Source organism: Neovison vison, chromosome 13, assembly GCF_020171115.1.
Source record: "Neovison vison isolate M4711 chromosome 13, ASM_NN_V1, whole genome shotgun sequence".
NCBI lineage: Eukaryota > Metazoa > Chordata > Mammalia > Carnivora > Mustelidae > Neogale > Neogale vison.
The window spans coordinates 116,465,922-116,488,819 of record NC_058103.1 but is presented as its reverse complement, the minus strand read 5'-3'; the positions used below and the strand labels follow the sequence as shown (position 1 = coordinate 116,488,819).

Genomic DNA, 22,898 nt, shown 5'->3' with positions numbered 1-22,898 from the left:
TGGGGCGTGGCCTGACCTAGCTGTGGCCATTCTTCCTAGTTCTGTGTGTGTTTGTGTATATGTGCATGTGTGTGTGTATACATGAATGTGTGTGAATGTGTGTGTATGAATGTGTGTATTGCTGGCAGGTCTCAGGAAAGGGCGTGATGTAAAAGGGAGGGAGAATGGAACAGAGGGAGGCATCCAATGGGAAAGGAGAGGTGAGGTTCAGGACCTCTGGACTTGCATCCCAGATTCTTTCTTCTTGGGTCCTGGTGTCCCCAGCTGTGAAATGGGAGTCAAGAGCAGTTCTTATAGTGCTGCGGGGTGGATCAGATCAGCCTGGCTGGGGCAGGGGAAGCCCAGAGTTTGGGCCTTCTTGGTGACCCCGCCCTCCCCATCCCATTCAGGCCAATGCTGCATTTGAATGTCATTCCTGGCAGTTTGAAGGCCATGGGGGAAAGGGAGAGGGGGCAGGTTCCTGGGCATATTTCTGGAGCATGGCCCATCCTTCTGAAACTGCTGGAAGGCTGAGGTTGGGGTAGAAGGTTGGGGATGGTGTGTGTGGAAGTTAGGTCCAAGCTGGGCCAGGCCTGGAGGAGGCTATGTAAATAGCTGTTGAATGGGTGAATGAATGCCTAATTAGAAGGCCAGCCAAACCTCTTCAGAGATAGGACTCAAAGAAGAGGGGAGAAGCCCTAAAATTTAGGGGATTGTAAGCCCTAGATCAGGGGTCACTACTTCAAGAGGAACAGACTAGGAGAGGAACAACTTTTCCTCCCCACCCCCCCCCCAATCCCCTGAAATTCAGGCAGACATCAAGCTTTGGAAGCCTCCTGTTCTCCATCCTGCCTGCAGTGTGTGAAGCAGAGCAAGAGGTGGCCAGGTTAGGGTAGGACTGGGGACCTGGAAATGTTGGGAAAGATTAGACATCATTTTCATCTCCATCCTTATCCCCATCATCCCTGAGATCCCAGGGCTTGTCCTTCGCAAAGTACGTGGGCTATTCTGGAAAGGCCCTGTTGCTTTCTTCCCCAGACTCCCCTCCCTGACTCACAAAGTCAAGCCAGTCAGAGGTGGTGAAGGGCAGGGCCTGGGGGCTGCTCAAAACTTGCCCTCCCAAACCGGGACCCCAGTCCCCGTACCTCCAGAGCTGTGTGGTTGTTGCCGATGTAGCGGGGGAAGAAGCTCCCCTTCCGAACGATGGTGGTGTACAGGTGGGTTTTGTCAGTGGCCCCCTCAGCTTTTCCAGACTGAGCCGCCTGGGTCAGGGTGAGGGAAGAAGACACACCAGGAGGAGAGTGACTAAGGGGCAGCCCCCAGCCATAAATCCAGCCCTTTGCAGACAATCACTTGGTATTGCTCCACCGGGGCTCCGAGCTGATAATTAAAGCTCATGGTCCCTGCGAGCCTTTCCAAGATCAATATAATAAATCTTCCCTTTTCTATTTGAATATTTCATCGCCCTCATAAGGACCACGGCCTGCCTGCTCTCTTTGTGGAGATGTGATAACAGGGCCTGGGTTGTAAGTAGCCAGAGAGCCAGAAGGCCTGGGTGATGATCGCAGAGTCACAGCTGAAGTGTGAAGCCTTCCAGGGGAGTCACTCTTCTCTCTGGCCCTTCCTGTCCCTGCTTGCCCCAGGTACCTCCTCCAGGCTTAGGAAAGGGACTTAAGAAGGTAAAGATCCCTAGGTCATGGTCAAGAAGGTGTTTAGAAAGAAGATCAGTGCAGGGCTTGATGGGAAGAAAGGAGGGGAACTAACCCAAACTCAGCCACCAACACTGGCAGGTGCTTTGCCAGGGTCCTTAGGCCCATTGTTGCAACTGATTGTCCAAGTGCATGCTCAGTGTCTATTTTGCCCGTGAGGAATGGGGAGGCCTAGTGGGTTAAGCAGCTTCCTATGGATATACAGTTAGCAAGAGGCAGACCAGGGGTAGGAACCTAGGCAATCTTGTATCACATTGTTCTTTACTCCAAACAACAAGAGGGGCCTGGAGTGCACACTGAGGGGAAAGTAATGCTCTGTTCATCTTGGTCCAGTGCCAGGCACATAGTAGGTACTAAGTATTGAGCCATGAGTGAGTAAGTTCTCCCTTCCACCAGTCAGCACTGGGGAGAGGGAACGGGTGGCGGACCCGTCCTGGGAAGTTCAAGCCATGGACTGGGATATCTGAGGCTCCCCACTCCAGGCTCCTGCCCACTTGCCTACTAAAGGGGTGCCCTCCAGGGGGGCACTTTCTCTTCCACCTGCCCCAAATCTTCTGGACCTTATTCCAGCCAACACACTATGTGGCAGCGCAGGAAGAAATGACCTGGGAGACAGGTGACCAGGGCTCACCCTCCAATGTGCTACTCATCTGCTCTGTCACCCAGGTTGACAGGATTCCTCTCTCTGGGTCCCAGTCCTATGTATGCAAAATGTAATTCACCTTGAGGATTAGAGATGGTGTCTGGCCCAGGACTGGGGACATAGTAGGAATTCTGTAAACACTGTATTTCTTTGATTTTTAGATCTAGTCTCACTTTTTTTAAAAAAAGATTTTATTTATTTATTTATTTGACAGAGAGAGATCACAAGTAGGCAGAGAGGCAGGCAGAGAGAAAGGGGAAAGCAGGCTCCCCGCTGAGCAGAGAGCCCGATGTGGGGCTCGATCCCAGGACCCTGGGATCATGACCTGAGCCGAAGGCAGAGGCTTTAACCCACTGAGCCACCCAGGCGCCCCAGTCCCACTTTTTAAAAAAAACATTTTATTTATTCATTTGACAGAGAGAGATACAGCGAGAGAGGGAACACAAGCAGTGGGGGTGGGAGAGGGAGAAGGAGGCTTCCTGCCGAGCAGGGAGCTCCATGCAGGGCTCTATCCCAGGACCCCAGAATCATGACCTGAGCCGAAGACAGACGCTTAATGACTGAGTCACCCAAGTGCCCCAGATCTACTTCCACTTTAAACATACATGAAACCAGAATGTATCTTTCATTGGTATATTCATTTAATGAAGTAGGTGTTCTAAGCTGTTGGGCTGTTTTACAGAGATGTATTCAGAGAATTCCAAATTCTCATGGAAATCATTCTTATCTACCTGCCAGGAGCTGGGTTTCCTGAGCCCCATATGTTCCAAGTCTTGTCATATTGCAGGGTGAGCGTGGGAGGCTCTGAGGGTACAGCAAGGGGGATCAAGGTGGGTCCCCTTACCTATCCCAGGCCCACAGGGACTCAGGGCCCTGACTTACCTTCACCAGCTCAAAATGGTAGGGGTGGAAGACACGCAGGTACTTGATGGGGATTTGGTAGGACAACAGCTCCTCTTTCTTTTTATTGTCCATCACCTTGAGGATCACATCTTAACAAAGAAAAAGGAGCACAAGCTCAAAACAGGGCTTAGCTGACCAGCATCCCTCTCAGTGTGGAGGTGGTGGGATGTTGCCCAGAGCAGGGAGCAGGGGCCCTGCTGAGGAAACAACATGCACACGTACACATGTGAGTCACCCCCCCCACACACAAAACACACGCACACAAAACACACACACATTCACAAGTACCATTTGAGCCCTGGCCCAGGGCAAGTCTCCATCCTAGGTGCTGTTAGAAACCGAAGATGCAATTCTGTCCTGCGGTCCAGAAACTCCCAACTCAGAGATGGACACACCTGGCATGGACCCCCCATATCAAGAGACACACACATGAGGGCATCTGGGTGGCTCAGTCATTAAGCATCTGCCTTCGGCTTGGGTAATGGTCCCGGGGTCCTGGGATCGAGCCCCACATTGGGCTCCCTGCTTGGTGGGAAGCCTGCTTCTCCCTCTCCCACTCCCCCTGTTTGTATTCCCTCTCTCACTATCTCTCTGTCAAATAAATAAATAAAATATTAAAAAAAAAGACACATATGATGGCAGAGACATGCACAGAAGCAGGAATCATACCCTTTCCTAGGAGCTGCTTCCCTTAGTCACAGATGCTCTCACCAACTCCTCAGGCAGGAAGGGGAGGACTTACCTCCCACATGTTGTAAATGGGGAAACTGAGTCTCATTAAGGAAACAAGATCTGCTCAAGAAATCTCTCAGTAAAAATACCAACAAAAGTCTACTCCAAGGAAATGAAAACTAGTCTAACACTAAGAACAATGCACCACTTAGAAAACTCCCTCCAAAGAGACTACATTTTGTTATAAAATGCATGAACTTCAGGATGAACTCTGAGGGGAATGCCAATGACCTGGAAATAAACATACAATCCTGCTTAATGAGCACCTGCTGTATACCAGATACAGGGATGGGTGTTCTTGAGTCACTATTCCAACAAATCCCCACCACAACCCTCAAGAAGGAATCACCATTTCTGTTTTTACAGTGTGATTAGTGGAGCAGAGAGTGGTAAATAACTTGATCACCATCACAGAGATAATAAATGTTTGATGGGACACTGGGTTTTTGATCCTGGAAATGTCTTTCCACCCTGGAAGTCTGTGGTTTGAGGAAGAGGCAGGGGAGAGAGAGTGAGAGAGATGGAGGAAGGAAGGATCTAAAAGATTTAGAGAAAAACGGGGAAGGCAGGATGGGAAGGACAGGTGTAGCTGATGGAGACTAGAGCAGACCCTTGCCCTTTGCCTCTTTCCTGAGAAAAGGACATATCAGCACCAAGGACAGCTCAGCACTTGGAGCTGGATGGATCATTTGCTTTAAAAAAAAAAAAAGGATTTTATTCATTTGGGAGACAGAGAAAGTACAAGCAGAACAAGAGGGAATAGCAGGCACCCCACTGAGCAGGGAGCCTGATGTGGGGCTTGATCCCAGGACCCTGAGATCATGACCCTAGCTGAAGGCATTCACTTAACCAACTGAGCCACCCAGGTGCCCCTTGGTGGGTCATATGGATTAATGTGTGGAAGAGAAGGAGGAGGAAGAGCATTTGCTAATTACTCTTCCTTTCTTCCTCTTCCACACAGCTGCCCTGGATACAGAGAGAGGGAAAGACACTTGCCAAAGTCCCTCAAGTGCTGGCCATATGGGATCTGCGTTAAAAGGAAAGAAAGCAAAATGGGTACCCAAAAGACTTGAGGTTGCCTTGAAAAAAGTCGAGTAAGACAAAGGATTTGAAGTGAGCAAACCTAGTACTAACACACCAACTTGCTTGGTGACCTTTAGTCAGTCACTTAACCTCTCTGACCTTCATGTACCTGCTCTGCAAAATGTCAATATTTTAAAAAGGAAAAACCTGTCCCTCCTACTATTGTTGTACGGAGGGAAATGTGTTTTTCAAGCTATGAAATTCTAAGCAAGTGCTCCTTGTAGCTGTCACTATTTTCCTCCTCATTAACCATCTGTAGTGCTCCGTGTACTCACCCAGTTCTGAGCAGAACTGAAAAAACTCAGCTGGAGGATTCTAGTGCTCCCACCCAGAGCTTCAACAGTAGCTACGGAAGCTGTAACCCCTCATGGCCACTACCCATGGGTCCTGAGTCCCCAAATCTGGTTGGAATTTGCTGAAGCTGAAAGAAGAGGTGAATGTCTTGCATTTTTCCCCCTACCCCAATCTTCGGAGCTCTGTGTGGGCAGCCAGCAGATGAGCTATAATTGGGGGGAATGGACAGCCATCCCTCCCTGTTCCTGTCTCTATGCTACAAACACGCTTCATCAGCTTCTTCTCTGGGCACTGTGCCCCTCCAGCCTCCCACGGCTCCCTTTGTGTGGCCAACAAGCCATTTCTGCCACCCGCTTTCTTTGGCCCTGACATGGGTCTGCAACTCTCCTTTGCTTTTCATTAACACCTCCTTGAGCTACCTCTTTCCCTCCCCGCCACCTCTTGGCTTGGCCCCCATCTTCCCCACCCCCATCACAGACATCACCACAGTAACCGGTTCCAACCAGGTTTCAAGGAGCATCCAGCAAATTCAATCTGCAAAGAGGTGCCTGCCAATGTTCCCTGTCTATCCAGTAGGCCTTCCCTACCCTCTTGTTCTTTCTGCAGCGAGTCCCGTCCCCTCTCTGCTGCACAGATGGGCGCTAAGGCCATTGACTCATCATGTCCTTTCCTACAGTAATCCCAAATGTGCAGAGCTCAAGGTGGGATGGGATCCCAGATCCCCTCACCACAACCCCTAACACACATACATACACAGACTATACACACACATACTTCCAGGCAAACACCACCTCCCAGATAAATCTAGGCACAGACACAACACACTGTTGCAACACACACACACATACACACACACACACACGACACACAGACATGCAAGCCTATGGCACAGTGACAAGCACATAGTCACACATACCACATTCACACATACTCGCGGGCCAGCAGGCAGGCATTCACAAACACATGCACACACAGGCACACACATACATGTGCATGAAATCCTAGGTCAATTTTTCCTCCTCTCCTACATATTCTTAGTTCACCCAGCAGCCCCACCTATCCCTTTATAGGCAGAAAAATATTCTCTGGCTTGACCCAGAAGTAGCCTCTTCCCTTTTTATTGATGTGCCTCCTCCCACTTTGCTCCCCTCCTCTTCTCCCATCTTTAGCAGCTGGCTTTCTGTTGTATGGCTTTCTGACGCAGACAAGAGTTCTAAGGTCCCAGTGAGATTTCAAGGGGAGAAGTAAAGTCAGTCCTCTGAGGGAAGGACCACCAGCCAGAGGAGAGCCTGAGCAGAGATATTGTGGGCATGTATGGGTCTGTGCAGACTAAGCCCAATGCCGATCCCCAGTGCTGTCCTGGGACCTGTATCAGGTGTATCAATCAACAGGAGTATCAATACTCCTGTGTGCCCAGCCTGAGCTCTCGCCCAAGAGCAGAAACCACGAGTGCACACACATACACTTAAATGCCCGTACCTGGAGATTCTGGTATGAGCCCTGCCTTGAAAAACGTAAATTACCTACAGTGTTAGAATTTGCTAAAAGTCAGGGACTGGAAAGACTTCCAGGGCCAGAGGAGCAAGAACTAGTAGGCAGTTTCTACAAGAGTGCACCATGGTTCTCAGGAAGCACAGGAACACTGCTATCTGACAGTGGGCAGTCCTGGGGGAGATGGCAGGATAAGGAACCAGTCTAGGGAAGCAGTTAGAGCCCTGAAGCTGCAGTGGGGACATGTGTGCTGATCTTAGGTCCTCCACTTATGCACCACATGAGCTTGAGCTGGTTATTTCAGTTCCTTGAACCTCAGTGTTCCCATCTAAGCAATGGGAGCAGCATCGCTTCTCCCAAGGGGTGTAATTCCAATGAACAATGCATGGGGATGTGCCAGGAAGCTGTAATGTGCTGTTTCAGTGGGAGACGGCAATAATAACAACCATGAAAATGATAACAGTGGCCATAAAAAGATAAGCTTTCATTGTCTGGAAAATTCATTTATGTGGAACAACTCATTTTTCGAGCAGACTGAGGAGATGAGGCATGACAGTATTATAATTTTTTTTCTTTAAAGTGCTTTTAACTGAGCCCAAGGTGGTGTTTGGGTGGCTTCCAGCTGAACTGAGAGGCCAGCCTCTGCCTCACACCAGCCCGCCCCCCCACCCCTGCCTCACCTTCTCGCCCTGCATCCTCAGCTTGGAGCTCCACTTTGACTGTGTCCCCCCAGATGGGGGCTGTGGTGGGCTTGGAGGTCACAGATGTGACTGCCTTAGCATTCTGGTTCTTCATGTCCTCTGATGTGGTTTTCCTGGGGAGGGGAGAAGCAGGCTGGGTCAGAGGAAGGGTGTCCTGCCTGCTGAACAACTGTCCATAAATCTGAGCAAAGGGAGGACAAAGAATAAAGAGCTCCCTCCTAGGCAGACACACTCTGGTCATTCCAGGCCCAGGGGACACTGGGCCTCTCTCCTCAGATGCGCTGATGGCCTGGGTGACCACACTGTCTTGCTTACCACCGCTGAGGCCTTCCCGTGGACTCAGGCACCAGAGGCCACGAGTGGGGATGGGAGCAAGGAGAGACGCCTTGCCTGTCTGACTTCCTGTCCCCTGCCTGGCCAGGGCTCCCCAGCAGGCGCCTGTGTGCAGACTCCCCATCCTGACTCTTCTCTAGGCTCTGTCCGGTGGGAGGAAGTCTCTGGGCAGGGCAGCTGTGTGGTGCCTGCCTGGCTGGCTTCTCCTTTGACCTTCATTTCCCTAAGCTGCTGGCCCAGATTCCTGAGGCTCAGCGCAACTTCCCGGGCTCTGAACCTTTTTAATGGAGCACATGCCAGCTACTGCCTTCGGCAGCACCCACTGTGCACAGGGCCCTGGGCTGGACATGAGGAGCTGGGCATGGGACAGGGCAGGGGGAGGTGAAGGGTGGTTCAGGGCCCAGTTGTCCAAGCTGAGGTGGGAGCTTGGACCCAGTGCCTCCCACAGGTGTCTGAGTTACATGTCCCTCAGTTCCCAAGCTATCAACCAGTTCAGCGAGAGAGTTAATCTTTCTTCTGTTGAGGATATTATGTTGGGGCTGTAAATGGTGCAGCTACATTAACTGCAGCAATCATGGCTGAGGAATCATCCCAGAGCCCGGAGCAGGGGAGCCACAGCACGTACTAGGGAGGGGGAGGTGCTGCCGCTGGTTCTCCAGGCAGAAGCACAGATGGTGTCCTCACCAGCCTCGGAACCACCCCCGGAGGCCCCCAAAGGGAGTGTGGGGCAGACGAGTTGGCCCAGAAGCTCTGAGCCAATGTGCCCCACGTGGTAGCTAAACCAGCCCGTGGTTTTCCCAGCGCATCCTACTCTCCTCCAGGAAGGCTTTGGCTCCCCCCACTCCCCAGGTCCTCATGGCTCCCTCTGTCCTCTGGACCTGAGTGACATACCGGCCTGGATCTTTGCTCCCCACTTGTCTATAGGACTCCCCTGGACAAGCATTCTTGTGAGACTCCGGTTTCACAACTGGACACCCTCAGTGAGGGGGTGTGGTCTCTGGCCGTTGTGACCAGGGTGTGGAGTCCTGGAGAGAGTACCGGCTTCAGAGTCATACACAACTGGGTCTGAGGCTGCAGCTACCTCGTGACCAGGCCACCTGCCCTCTCTGAGCCTCAGTGTCATGCTCTGTAGGGAGGCCTCCCTCTCGGGGCTATTGTTAAGGACTGGGAAGAAACCGTGTTAAGCTGCCAGCACACAGGAGGCCTCAGTCCATGTTATGCCCTCCTGGGGAAGATAAGCTGGGTGTTTCTCAAAGTTCGCTGACCCAGAGCAGCCTGGCAGGGCCCGGTGAGCGCTGAAGGAGGGCTGAGATGCAGAGGGGCGCGCCTCCCAGACACATTGCCTCCCCACCCCTGCAAAGGGGGCCCCCCTGGCTGAGGGGTGTGTGGGAAGCTGCCAGGTTGGAGAGAAGAAGCCATTGAGGCTGGGAGGTAATTGGAGCTCCCTCCCTTCTGCCTTGGTGACCTCTGCTCACTCAGGGCTGCAATGGGAGCCCATTCCTCCTGCCACCCTTGGTCTTGCACTCTGCGTCAGGACGAAGTCAGTCCTCTACGCCGCAGACACCCAACCTGCTCCTGCGGGGGCATGTGGGCCTGTGTGTCCCTGGGGACTTGCCAGCACCCAGAAAGGACAGGCACAGGGGAGAGCAGGGGACCTGAGTCACACGCAGTGCAGTGTCAAGACCGCAGGTTGGAACCCAGGACCTATACTTGCCAGCCTGTCCTCCACCCTCCTGAGAGGTCTTCAGCCCCTTGTCCCCTCCCCTTCTCACAGCTCCTGGTAGGAGGGACTCCAGGTGGAATGAGATGGGGACAGGCCATGGACAAGGCCAAGGGAGCCTGCTGGTGCTGACTCTGTTCAGGCATAGAAGGGGTTAAGCAAGCATCAAACATCTCTGTCCTCCCTTTCCTCCCTTAGCTCTGCATGCACCAGAGAGGTCTGTCAGTGCTAGGTGAGTGGAGGCGAAATAACTCAGGAGGGGTGAGACCCCTGGGGAAGGAGGGAGGCTTTTAGCAGGTGGAGGGAGGCTGTCAGGGTAATGGCTTTTCCTGGCACAGCTGGCTCCTTTAGGCCTTGATGCTATTCTAGAAACTGGAAATCTAGATGGGTGAAGGGGGCCAGCTCACTCCTTGCTCCTAGTCTCCACTCTGCTCTCCCAGCTGGGCATGTGGGTGGCTGGGTTCTAGGACCTCCAGCCCCTGATGGGGTCAGGTCTCCCAGGGCAGTTTTGGAGTCCATGGGGCATCTTAGGGACCTGCCCCCACAAAGCTCAGCTATAACAGCAGGGTCTTCTCTCCTACCCCCGCCCCCCACCCCGCCCTGGAGGAGCTTCAGGGTGCTGCCTGCTTTCTTGAGGTTCAGACTTAATCCAGCCATGGGGGGAGCAGTCACACCAGGATGGAGCTGGGGTTGGGTTCAGAGGCACCCTGTAGCCATCCTGGGTCCCAAGCTGCCAGGAAAAGGAAACCCCTCTCTGCCAGGCCCACCCCGCAGCACACTAGAGGGATACGGAGGTTGTTCGGCAAAGCAACCAGGAGGCTCCGGGGCTCCCACTCAAGCAGGGGCTGGGGGTGAGGCCCAGGCACATCTGTGAGTGGGAAGGAAGAAGATGGATTTTGCTCTCCTTCTCTGAGGCTGTAACACAGGGAGGGGCATGGACTCCTGGGGCTGCAGCTGTCAGGAAGGTGAGCAGGTGGTGAAGCAGGGGCACAGCCGGGGAGGGTGAGGGCAAGCTCCTGAGCCGCTCTCCCAGCCACCACCCAGCCTCTGAAATGCCCTCTAGAGCACACACATCTAGGAGTGGGATCCATGTTGCCACTGTCCCTGCCTCTCCTCTGCTTCCCCTCCCCCAGCACAAGCATGTGTGCTCATGTATGCACACATGTGTAGAGACACCCAGCCTTCCCTGGGGAGGTCTGTGGTCCTCTCTGACCTCATTCCTTCTCTAGCCTGCTTCTCTCCACACCTATGTGCATTGTCCTCTGAGGCCAGACAGGAAGGAGGGCAAAACCCTGCCCTCATACCTCTGGCCTTGGCCAAGCTCCCTGGGGATTGCTGGGCCAGAAGTTATAGCCAGGGATCCACAAAAGAGGAGCTAAGATCCTAGGCAGGTAGGCTGGGTCTGAAGCTGCCCTCTCTCGTCCTCCCCCTTTACCGGACCACAGCCCAACAACATCAACGGCCCCCACTCTGAGGGCGCCCCTCCCCCCCACCCCTAGGGCAGCTGGTTCCTGTGGGTTCTGAGCTCTTGGGAGGCTGCCACTTCAGGCATGAGAAGGGCTGTTTTTCTTAGCAAAGCCATGGCTCTCATCCTGCGTTTCATTTATTAATTGGACTCTAATGAACCATCACTAATTGCTGATGGTGCCACACCACTACAGGTGGGCCTTGATGGAAGGAGTAACTGAACCTGGAGCGCTGGAGGCCAGCCAACTCCCCATCCACGTGGGCATGGCTGCCCCAACTGCACCTCCTGCAGGGAGGGGGGACTGCCCCCCCCATCTGAAACTCAGAAATAAGGCATTCCTAGGAACTCTGAGATGAGCACTCCGGCAGAGGGAAACTTTTTCCTGCAAAGCTGGGACGCTGCTCCCCACCTCCCTACCCATAGTTCATATGAAATAATCCCCCTGCTCTCAGGGGAGCCCCTTGAGGTGAACATGTACCCCTACCCTTGCTCAGGGAGGCAGCAGCGCAGGTAGACTCCTTCCACACGAAGGAGGCTGAAGATCTCAGCCCACAGAATTTGGTGATGGGTGAGAAGCCAGACTCAAGCCCCATTCTGCTGGGTATTGTCATGCCCTCCTCGGTCTTCTCCTAGAAAGGATTTCCTTGTTTTCCAGAGAAGCCTTTTTTTCTCAGCGGAGAAGGGAGGTGGTGCATGGTCAAATTCGATCTGCCAGTCTTCGGAGCGTCCCGCTGTGGTCCATGCTGTGGCTTAGCTTGCTGAAAGGCTCTGAGAACCATCTTCTTAGGCAAAGGAGAAAGGGTCCAGCTGTCAGGCCCTACCCTGACCCTAAGAGTTGGAATGACAGGTAGTCCCTTGGTTGAGTACAGGCCTGGGGGAAACAGCCCTGCCTGGGAGGCCCGTCTCTCCATGACTTGAGACCCTTCGTGATGGGTCTCTCGGGACACCATCCTCTTCCCAGTGTCACCTTTCTCGTGGATGCAGTCTTCAAGCAGGAGGAATGTGGGCAGGCATACAGGCGAATTTCCCCGCCTCAGGAAAATGACCCGACTCACCCTGATCCTTGTTTCTCTCCGATGTAGAGCCCTGCCTCCTGCCCTCTTCCTAAGACCAGCCTTCCCCAAGGGGTCCTGATGCCCAAGTGCTGGGGTCTGGAGCCTGCTTAGCTGTCTTCTGCCCAGGAGATGTGGGCAAAGGACGAGTGAGTATTATCTGTTTAGTGACCCCTGACACACACACTGGACTGTGACAATGAATGCCCAGGGGCAGGGGCTTGTTACTGTGGAGCTGTTTCCGGTTCCCCTCGGGGAACAGTGGGACCCAGCAAATGTTTGTTGAAAGAAGGAAGGAGTGGCAGAAACCTGGAGACTCATACAGAGATGGAGGCAGCTCCTCCTCTCCGGCTCTGCGAGGCCAGCCTCCTGCCCAAACTGTTGAGACCCTGTTCTATACCCGGGTAGCTTTTCAGCACGGCCCCACGAGCAGCTCTGGGCTGGGAGGAGGGTTCAGATCTCACGTTCTAGCCCAAGAGTGTGTCCTCAAAGGGAAGGAAGCACAGCCCAGCTGCAGAGACTGGGCTCCCCCAAGGCCCCGGGGGTTCCGGGCCGGATCCTGGGACTGGTTGCCCTGCTTCCACTGACCATCATAAGGGCCCCAATCGCAGTCGCAGGCTTGCTGCAGGCCCTGTTTCTCCAACACCCCCGGAGCACTCTAGCCTGTTCCCGGCCCTTCCCACAGGCCCCAGAGTGATGCGAAAGGGAGATGTGGGACAACAGGGGCCAGCAGCAGATCTGTCCCCACCTGCCCTCCCCAGGGATAAAACCCCATAGCCTCCTGAACATCACAATGAAGGCCGGAGAGAATGGTTTATGCTCAGGCTCACAGTCCTGAGTTCGAATCCCAGCCATACTGCCTACTGACTCTGTGGGCTCATCCTTTAAAAATCTCTGAGCTCAGCTCCTCCCCGTAATGGTGTTCCTTACCTCACAGATTCTGGAGAGACAGCGAACCTGGGGTGGGGGTGGGGCGCTTTCCTAAAGGAGCCCTATGCCCCCGTTTGTCTCCCACACCCAGCTGCTTTCAGCATCTGTGGAGCTGGCTCCTCGGGCCTGAAGGAACCAACTTTGTCACCTCTGGCACCCCTCCCTCTGACAGAAGATCAGCGTGTGTCAGGGAGGGGAGGTGACAGAAAGGGGAATAGCACAAGGGCAGGAGGAGCCGAATCAGAACCCGAGCCCCAGCCCCCCGCCCTGTGGCCTGCCACCCTCTTGGATGGATGCCGGACCCTGTAGCACCTGACCTGGGAGCCTGTGTGGGAGGCGAGGGGGACAGAAGCCAGACTGAGCCCAGAGGGAGCACCCAACCTCCTGGCCACTTGTGATGTCTGGGGCAGAAGGAGGGGTCCCGTCAGCAGCTGTCTCCATGCTCAGAAATAAGCAGACGAGAGAGCCTGTGCATAAAGTGGTGAGGACACCAGGAGGGTCCCCACCGGCCTGCCTCAGTGCTTGAAATCTTCCCATTAAAACTCGCTTCTCTTGGTAGGCCCTTCCCCCTTGGGCTGCTCTCCAGGATCCCAGGGCCTCTGGGGAAGAGCTCAGGGTTTGGGGGTCAGTAGAAATGATTCAGGTGCGCAGGGGCCCTGCACGGTGGTGAGAAGGGAACATCTGGAAGGATCCTTGTGGTTGAAGTCTGGCTGGGGGGTTTCTCAGGAAACCCCCCATTTTAACCACGGACACTAGCTGTGTTTACAGCTCTGGGATACAGGGACATTCTCACCGAACAAAAATTCTGAGACCCTGAGCCTCCAGGGGTTGACATCATTTAGAGCAGGTGTGGACAGGACAGACCACACCATAGGCCGGGGGTTCCTGGAGGGGAGATCAGATTCTCAGGCTTCTCCTGAGCCTTTTCCCCAGGCTGTGTTTTTTCCCCCCAAGCATCCTGCTGGTAACATTGGCCTCCACCCAAGTGAGCTCTCAGCAGCCCAATGGAGGCACTTGCCTTCAACTGCTCCACTCTCACTGGCCAGCCTCATGACCTCAGACAAGTCCCTGCACGCCCCTGGGTCTTGGCCTCTTTGGCCATCACATGGGGCTTGAGCAACCTGCCTGCTAGGGTGACTGTATTGAAGGCAGAGTAAGGAGAACCCAGCTCTGTGAGAGCTCAGCCTGGGCTGCTGTCAGCAAATGAGGGCTGCTTTATTCCTGGGACTGTCCCGCGATCCCTGGCACTGTGTATTAGTGCTGTGTTTGCTGAGCTCCACCCTCTGGCTGCTGAGACAAGCTCCCAGGGCATTTGTGAGTCATGCCAGGCCTCTGCTCACTCGGCCCAAATCCCTGCCCTCTGGAGCCTTTGGTCAAGGCCCACAGCCAGACCAGGGGAGATGTGGGCAATCCAGATCCTAGGGCGAGGGGGGTGGGGTGGTGTCTTCAGACGGGCCCCTGGATCTTCTCGGAAGTCTGGGTTCAGACCCCAATGTCAACGGTCCCCTTCTAAAAGGGGCGACCAACAGCATCAAGTCAGGGAGTGAGGTTGAAAAAGCTTTTAGATTTTGGAATCCTGGATCCTGGCTTGGGGACTCTCTAGCTCTGTGATGTTGGATAGGTCACAGAAACTCACTGAGCCCTTAGTCACCTCCCCTGTAAAATGGAGACCATATTTTACCTAGCTCAAAGGGCTAAGATGAAATTATGAAACACACACACACACACACACACACACACGCGGGCACTCCTAGCATACTTGCCAGGTACAGGATGGGCACTCAGTAAACATGCCCTTCTTTAACCTTCTTGTACCAGGGCCTTATGCAATGGTCCTACTTTTCAATACTTTTCTTCATTCAATTAGTTGTCAGGGGCAGAGCTCAGTGTGGGACCAGGGTAGGGACTCAGTGCGTGATTAGGGCTCAGTCTATGACCAGAGTCAGGGCTCACTGTGTGATGGAGGTCGGTCTCAATCAGGGGCCAGGGACAGGCTGATGCAAGAAAACCAAAGATCCTCTTGAGTATGGCTGATCTGTGCTCTGCCCTGCCTACTGTGGTGGGCCAAGCCTCCCCCAGGCACATGAGGAAGCAGCATTTCCCCTCCTGGTCCTGGCTCAGGCCCTGTTCCTTAGCTCTGAGCAGCAGGCAGTCAGAGAAGCAGCTGCCAACGAGCAGTCCAGTCACCAATCCTTTGGCCAAGGGTCAGAACCCCACAGACTGTCTCCTGGCTGGCCCTGTCCCCACACCCAGCCTGCTGGGGCACCCCCTGTCTGTCAGGGCCACTGCCTTCCTGGTTCCCGCTGTGCTCTGATTGGCAGGCCTTTCTGTGCCAGGCTGGGAGGCAGGTGCTGGGCACTGCTCAGGCCCAGATTGGCCAGGGGTGACCTGGACCTGGGCGCTGGCCCAGGAGACCTGGGTGTGGAGTCTGTCTTGCATGTACAGCTGGGGCTCTTGTTGTCTCTAAGGCACTAAAACTGATTCCCAGGCCAGAGCGCAAAGCAGCCTGGCAAGCCGGAGGCAGCATGGAGACCAGAACCAACATGCTGGCCACGGGAAGACAGAGACTCAGAGAAAGGCAGGGACTGGCCCGAGGTCACACAGGCAATCAGGGGATGGGCCGGATTCTGGGTTATCCTGACCCCATTCTGGCTTCTCTCCAGTACCCCATGGTTTTCTTCTGATTGATTTCACACGCCCACTGTGGTGTTGAAGATAACGCTCACTCCGCGTCATGGTTTACACCTGTCAGCGTCTCCCCGCCCTGACCCCAGCTCTGCCATCTCCATAGCCCTTCCAGGCGGGTTCCCAGGTGAGGTACTGGAACACTGAGGGGAGAAGTAACTTTCCCAAAGTAACAGAGCAAGCTAGAAACGGGGCCAGATTCATTCAACAATTATTTGCTGACAGCTTCCTATGCCCCAGGTACTTTATTAAATAGTGGGGATATCATGGGGAGCAAAACAGACCTGGTGGTCACTTGTGGAACTAGACGGGCACCATGGGGGTGGGCACTAAGAAAGAATATGCCAGAGATCCCATAAAAGCACATCGAACACGTGGATCTGCCTCTGGGACCCGAAGAAGCAGGCAGTCCCAGGGAAACACAGAATGCAGGAAACTCTGGCTTGGTCTGGGAAAACAGGGAGGGCTTCCTGGAGGAGGTGACTGAGCTGGGATCCAAAGAGGGGAGGGGAAAGGACAATGTTCTGGGGGAGGGAGTGAAAGGCCTAGGGTGGGAAGGAACAGGGTTTGCTCAGAGAATGGAGACACACCTGTTATGGCTGAAGCCGAGAAGGGAGGGGCGGGCAAGGACCCAACCACGCTGGGCCTGGAATCCTCTTTACCCTGGGAGCAGTGAGAACACTTGGGAGTTTGAAGAGGGGGCCAAGATTGGATGTGCTAAGAAGAAAACAGTGCAGTAGCCTAAGGTCAGGGAGCTGGCAGAGAGGAGCTGCCAGATTTCAGAGATAGGAAATACACTAACTAGACAGGGATGGAGTGGAGGGGGCTGGGTGGGGGTGGGGGGGAATGTGATCACCCACACCAGGAGGAGGATGAGATCCCACAGAGCATACAGAGGAAGAGGAGTGACCTAGGGTTGAAACTGGGGAGAGGCCAGCATCACTAAAGATGAGACGCCCAGTGGACATAGGGTGAGGCATGGTCGTCGCCTTAGAGAAAAAGGTTTTAGTGGAATAGCGGGGTCAGAGCGGAAGCAGGGCGAAGGCCCTGCTTGAAAGAGATAGAACCACAAGGACTTCTTGGTCTGGGACAGTCACAACTACAGGTGCACCCTATTACTAGGTGGGCTTGAGGCTGGAGCCTGCACAGGAGGGAAGTGACTTGGTCCCCAGCTCGGGAGTCCCCATTGTTAGACCGGAACTCTCTTCAGATCCCCCACTCATGGGCTGAATGAGTGAATGGCTCTGGGGTACTCTCAGGCGGAGGCTTTCACTCCTACCCCACCACTGCCCCTGGAGGTCTGCCTGCTGGGGTGCAGCAGGCCCAGGGAGAAGGGACAGGTTGGGACAGGAACCCCTGCAGGTGAGACCCCTGGGGAGGGCAGAGAAGGGGAAGCTCAGGCAGGACACTAAGTGAGGGAACCAGAAATACACACAAGAGAAAGATGAGAAAAAGGGTTTTGAAAGAAGATGAAAGATTAATAATATTAATCTATATTACATAGACTTCACGCACTGCAAAATTCATCATGAGAAAAAGCATGGGTGGGACAGGTTTATGGAGCCTGTGGTCTGCTTTGTTATGGGGCTTGCGGAATCAGACATCCAGGGGACAGTCAGATTCTCCCCCGGCTTCTCGGGGTCTGGGTCCTCCCTCTGGGTTCCTGCCTGGGGCCTGGGCTCCCCGTGAAAGCCCCTTTCAGGTCCCTGACAGCTGGGCCTGCATTCTCAGAAGCCCTCCCTTCTGCTGTCATTTGCATCTCATTAGCACCCCCGGGGCTGGTGGCAGCTCAGCCTCCTGGAGCCCAGGAACGCGCTCATGCTAGGGCTGTGGGCTGGGTTGGGCTCTGCAAACTGCCCCCTCCCCCAGGGGAGAGATGGGTGCAGCCATGCGCTCTCCCCCGCCGCCCCCACACCCCTCGCCTAGGCTCGGGCCGGCTCGGCTCCCGCCGCGTGTTCCCATGGCAACCGGGTGCGGGCGCGGGTCGCGGTGCCTGCCCGCCGAGCCCCACGGCGCCCCGCTCCCCGCCCTGCCGCCCCGGCTGGCTTGGTGATAGGCAGGGCCTCAATCTCCCGAGATGATCGGCGATAATTGGTTTATGGAAATAGCTGAGGGGAGAAGGCGAGCTCCCTGCCAAGCCCACTCTCTGCCACCTGTCCCTCCTCACCACGGAAATGGAGTTGGGGGAAGGGAGCGCTGAGGAGCCGGCTGGGTGGAAATGGGGATTCTGAGACAAGCAAGTGGTCCACCTGTTGGTTTCAGCACACCACCTAACCTCCCACCACCTAACCTCCTTTCAACCATGTGGGGGTGCCGGGGTTGTCGGCTAGTGACCCGCTCTTTGTCTCCGTGTCTCAGCCCCGCACCTTATGCCACTTAAGTCACCAGAGCTCAACTCTGGTGGCTGCCTGGAGGAGGAAGAGCCTTCAAGAATTTGAAAGTGGGGGGGCGCCTGGGTGGCTCAGTGGGTTAAAGCCTCTGCCTTCGGCTCAGGTCATGATCTCAGGGTCCTGGGATCGAGTCCCGCATCCGGCTCTCTGCTCGGCAGGGAGCCTGCTTCCCTTCCTCTCTCTCTGCCTGCCTCTCTGCCTACTTGTGATCTCGCTCTGTCAAATAAATAAATAAAATCTTTAAAAAAAAAAAAAAGAATTTGAAAGTGGGATTTTCAGCAGGTGTTGGGGGAGGGGCAGACACTCTCCCCAGAGGAAATGTGGGCGAGTGACTGCTGGAATTCATAGAGGAGGGGAGGTGTAGAGTAGCTTGGGGGCGGTGCTGGTGGCTCCCAGTTTACAGAAGGGCTCAGGGACGGTGAGCTTATGCGAGGGTTTACCGCACAGTGCCTTGTCATCAAGATAGAAGGCACGTCCAGCATCCCTACCGAAGACTGGCTGGCTGGACACTGTGTTGCTCCTTGATACCCTTCTGGGAGGAGTGACGTCCATAAGGTGGGCAGCAGACAAGAGACAGGGCAGGGCCAGCCTCACTCAAGCACCAGGCCTTGAGAAGGATGTGCCTGCAGCTGACTGGCGGCGGGTATGGGGTGCATTAAAGGACCAGAACTGGGGAATCCCTCGGGACAGAAATGACCCAGGAAATGGTAGGGGCTGAGGACGAGGATTATCATGAGTGACCTACCCCAGGACACCATCACCGCGCTCAGAGTCCAGCCCTGGCCCCTGTATCCGGAGGCCCTACCTCCCTAAGGTCAAACTGAGGCCAAGCCCTGCCCCGCTGGCTGTGGGATCAAGGAGTGGCTCTTCCTTCCTTCCCCAGCTCTGGTGAGCGGCTTCCCACACAGCAGGGAAGAGGTCAGGCCTACGGCGTACATGGCCTACAGCCCCTGTGTGATTCACACTTGACTTTCCCCTCTGGGTACCACAGTCCAGCTCACAGCCATTGGCTGCTCACACCCCAACGGCTTTCTGCTCACAGCCCAACGGCAGACCCAGCCCCTGTACCCAGCTCTACTTACACCATGACATAAGGCCACGGCTCAGAGCCATCCTTGCAGGTGGGCAAGTTGGTGGCCCCATGGAGAGTGACCACGATGGTCTCCTTATTAGAGGGAGACAGGTGGCTGGTGACAGATTCCACACTCTGCACTGTGTTCAGGGGCTCCTCTGGGCTCTCGGCGACCTGTGGAGAGAACCAGGGCTGAGTGGCCTCCTCTGGGGAGGTCACCTGTCCTTACTGCCTCCCTATTAACTCCAGTCCCTCACAGCTTCCCTCCAAGTGCCTTTCCCTCTGTCCTCCCCCCATCCTAGTTTTAAACTAGGTCCAGGGCACTCGTCTCTGGTCCCATTTCCTCCCTGCCTCTGTTCCACCCCCATGTCCACCCCAGGCCTGTGTCACTTCCTACAGAGGAAGACAGACCCTCACCTCTCAAGTTCAGTCTCACCCCAGTGTCTTTGCTTTCTGCAGGTTTTTGCCTCTCATTCCTAAGTCCTACTTGCTTTCTTCCATCTCTGTAAACCTCAGCCCAGTCCACCTGTCCCATCTCTGTAAACCTCAGTCCAGTCCACCTGTCCCCTCAGGTCCTTCCCATGCACAGCCCTTTACAAAGCTTATCCATATCCATGAAGTCACCCAATGCCTTAATGAAAAGAGATGAAGGTGGCTGTCCCAAATGCCCCCTCTGTCTTCCACCCAGAGAACCCTGCAGACCAGGAAGGTGGAGAGGCACCTGCCTGCACATGGGACCTCTAGGCTGCTGGCCCCAAGCAGACGCACAGGCAGGAGCTCAACAGCTCAACAGCTTGGGGATTTAGGGCCCAAAAGACCATGGTATTGAGAGCTGCCAAGAGGAGACAGAAGCAGCCGCTGGGGGGGGAAGTCAGGGAACCAGCTGGGAAGGGGAGGCCTTTAAAGTGTTGGGAAGACGTGCATGGCTGGAAAGACAGGCTAGAACCTGGAGGAAGGCTACAAAGCGGGAAGGGAGCTTCCCACAGCTCAGAGCGGGCTCATTTTGATTCTGGAGGCAGGAGTCAGGGAGAGTGGCAGAACCCACAGTTTGTGAGTGAACGCCGTGGTTGGGGAGGGTGTGGGTATGTGCCTACTGTGTCTGGGGCTGGTCTTCTTCTGCACTGACCGGCTGACTCTCACTCCGAGGGCCTGGACTTGACACAGATGAACCAGATTTACCCTTGCTAGGTCTCCGCTGGCAGGAGGCTCGCCACGTCTTTGTCCCTTCTGCTCGTGGGACGGGCCACAAAGGGGCCCTCCTGGCCCGATGAGGGAAACAATGGACATCCTCAGCTTGGAGAAGGGGCCCTGAAGGGTGACTGAGAGCCCTTTTATCTAGAAAGTTCATCCTCTCAGAAGCTGAATTCCAGGGCAGGTCCTCAAAGTGGGAAGTGTCCATGGAGGCCGAGAACAATGTCCTGTGACACCGAGAGGAGGCAGAGACCAGGAGACGAGTAAGGTCCTCGTTCTGGGGGTCAGTTTTGGTGCTGGCGGCAACCCCAGCAGGCTAGATGCCCTGGCTCAGGCCTGATGTGAACTGAGGGTCAGGAGAGCTGGGTTTAAACCAGCTCTGCCCCTCACCACCATGAGACCTGAAGCCAGAGAGTCAGTTCCCCAATGGGATGCTGTGTGCTTGGAGCAGCTGGTCAGGATCCTGCCTACTCCCTAAGGGCCGGCTCAGAATCCCCACACAGTCTGCTCCCACCTTGAACCTGGGAGATCTGGGCACAGTGGCTCCTGGCTCCTGGAAGCCTCTGCGCAGAGGGGGAGGGAAGGACCTGAACACTTTGCCAGCTGTCACTCTCTCAGGTCTCATGTTGGCGGCGGGATGAGCATTATATGAGCCCTGTGCCCCTCCGATCTGGCAGCATGTCCTGACAGGCCCCCCTTCAAACTGAGTCTGGAATCTGACCCCTTCTCCCCATTCCCACTTGAAGAACTCAGGTGCATGACACCGGATTTCTGCACTCCTGCTGGCTTTCTCGCTTCCTTTCTGGCCTTGCTTCCGCCCTGCCGCTCTCACACAGCAGCCAGAGTGAGCCTTCCCAGATTTCAGTCAGTCCAGGTCTCTCCTCTGCTCAGAACAGTAGCTTCCTATTGCTTTCGGAGCTTCACAACAGCCTGTGTGGACCTACACACTCTGGCCCAGGAAGCGGACCTCGCCTCATCCCTGGGCCCCTTGCCCACAGGCTCCAGCCACGCGGCTGTCTTCGGTTTCTTGCATGCCCCAGGCTGGCTCCGGCACCAAGCCTTTGCCTGGGCCATTCCTTATTCCCCTGCGTGTCCATCCCCGTGGCCTGCTCCCTCACTTCCCACAGATCTGGAGTTCTCAGAAAGGCCTTCTCAGTACACGCTGTGGTCCTTGCCTAACAAGATGACTAATTAGGAGGTGAGAACCCCACCTCCCAGCCCCAGAAGTGCCAGCCCTACAGAGAGACCCCCCCACCCCAACTGAGGAGTGCCCCCTCCCCAGGACTCAGTGGGACCTGTCACCATCTGCAGAGGTGCAGAGAGTTACCCCACCCCCTCTCCCCCCTTCCCCTGCCAGGCCAGGGTGGGAGCAGGGGAGGGAGAACAGTGCTCAGAAGGAAACCCTACTGCATGGGATGGAGGAGGAGAAGGGAGGAGGGGGAAGCAGGCACAGAGCCGCTCCTCCCCTCACAGGTCAGAGTCGCTCACTTCTGGTCCCCCATAGCCCACTCCACTCTCCTGCAGGTTTATTCTCCTCGTTTAGTGGTATAGGAGCAAGACCTGCTATGAGGCGAGCTCTGCCCTAACTCCCTGTGGGTCTTCATTTTCCCGCCTGGTCAGTGGAGCTATCTGGGATGGTTGTAATCTAGTCTCGCCTGTCGCAGGCCTCAGGTTCCTGGGGGGAGGTCAGGAGAGGTGACTCATGTCTTCCCAATCACCCAATTCCCAGGAGCAGCCTAAGATGGTAGCCCTGTGCCCCTTGTTGCTGTGGGGGTTCCGGGTTTGTCCCCAGCTTCGGCAGCTGTCCCCAGGCTCTCACGGACTCCCTGGCCCCAGAGCCCACCGAGTGATTCTGCAGACCAGGCCCGTGAATTGGGCCCCCTCTCTATCCCCTACCCCTCCCCATGCCTCACCTTGTGGGACAGCCTTCTGGGAAATAAAGCTTCCTGGGGGGTTGACAAAGAAAGCTCATGCTTCAGTTCTGGGCATGAGGCCAGCTGCAGCCTGGAGCCTCCTGGTGAGGCCTGCAGGCTTGTGCCCGCTGGGCAGACTGGGCCCAGGGCCAGGGGGAGGCCTGGAGCGGGGGCCGTGGGCCAAGCTGTCTGCCTCCCCTTTCTGCCTTCCTACGTCTGGATGGGAATCTGCAGGCTTCCCTCAGAGATGTGCCTGCTTCAGAACTAATGCCCCCCAACCGCCTCTTCAGTTTCCCAGCTGTATCATAAAGGTTTTGAGTTTAAAAATGGTTCATGTTCCTTCTAGTGTCAGCATCTAAACTTGCATGGGAGTCACGATGGCTATGGCGGGGCCCTTTCCTAGACGGGGAAACAGGCTCGGGGAGACCAAAGCCTTTGTATCTGGGCACTGGGCTTAGCTAGCAGGCAGAGCTGGAAGGGGGCTACAATCCATCTCTCCACTTTGTGCAGTCTCTGCTCTGCATCAGTAGTGTTCACTGGGTGTGCCAAGCTTTCTACAGGCCACAAGGTGCATGCCCTTGGGATCACGAGCTGGGTAGCCAATATGTG

General features: G+C 55.2%; 1 protein-coding gene across 1 annotated transcript in view; it reads right to left on the bottom strand.

Moving 5' to 3' along the window:
• The window catches only part of CCDC33 (coiled-coil domain containing 33), a 101,335-nt gene that overhangs the window by 60,314 nt on the left and 18,123 nt on the right, over positions 1–22,898 (bottom strand). The window contains exons 4-7 of the mRNA XM_044230237.1: positions 19,196–19,359; positions 7,515–7,648; positions 3,214–3,323; positions 1,125–1,241 (exon numbers count right to left, since the gene is read on the bottom strand). Coding sequence (XP_044086172.1) covers positions 1,125–1,241; positions 3,214–3,323; positions 7,515–7,648; positions 19,196–19,359 — 525 coding nt within the window. The remainder of the gene's footprint in view (positions 1–1,124; positions 1,242–3,213; positions 3,324–7,514; positions 7,649–19,195; positions 19,360–22,898) is intronic.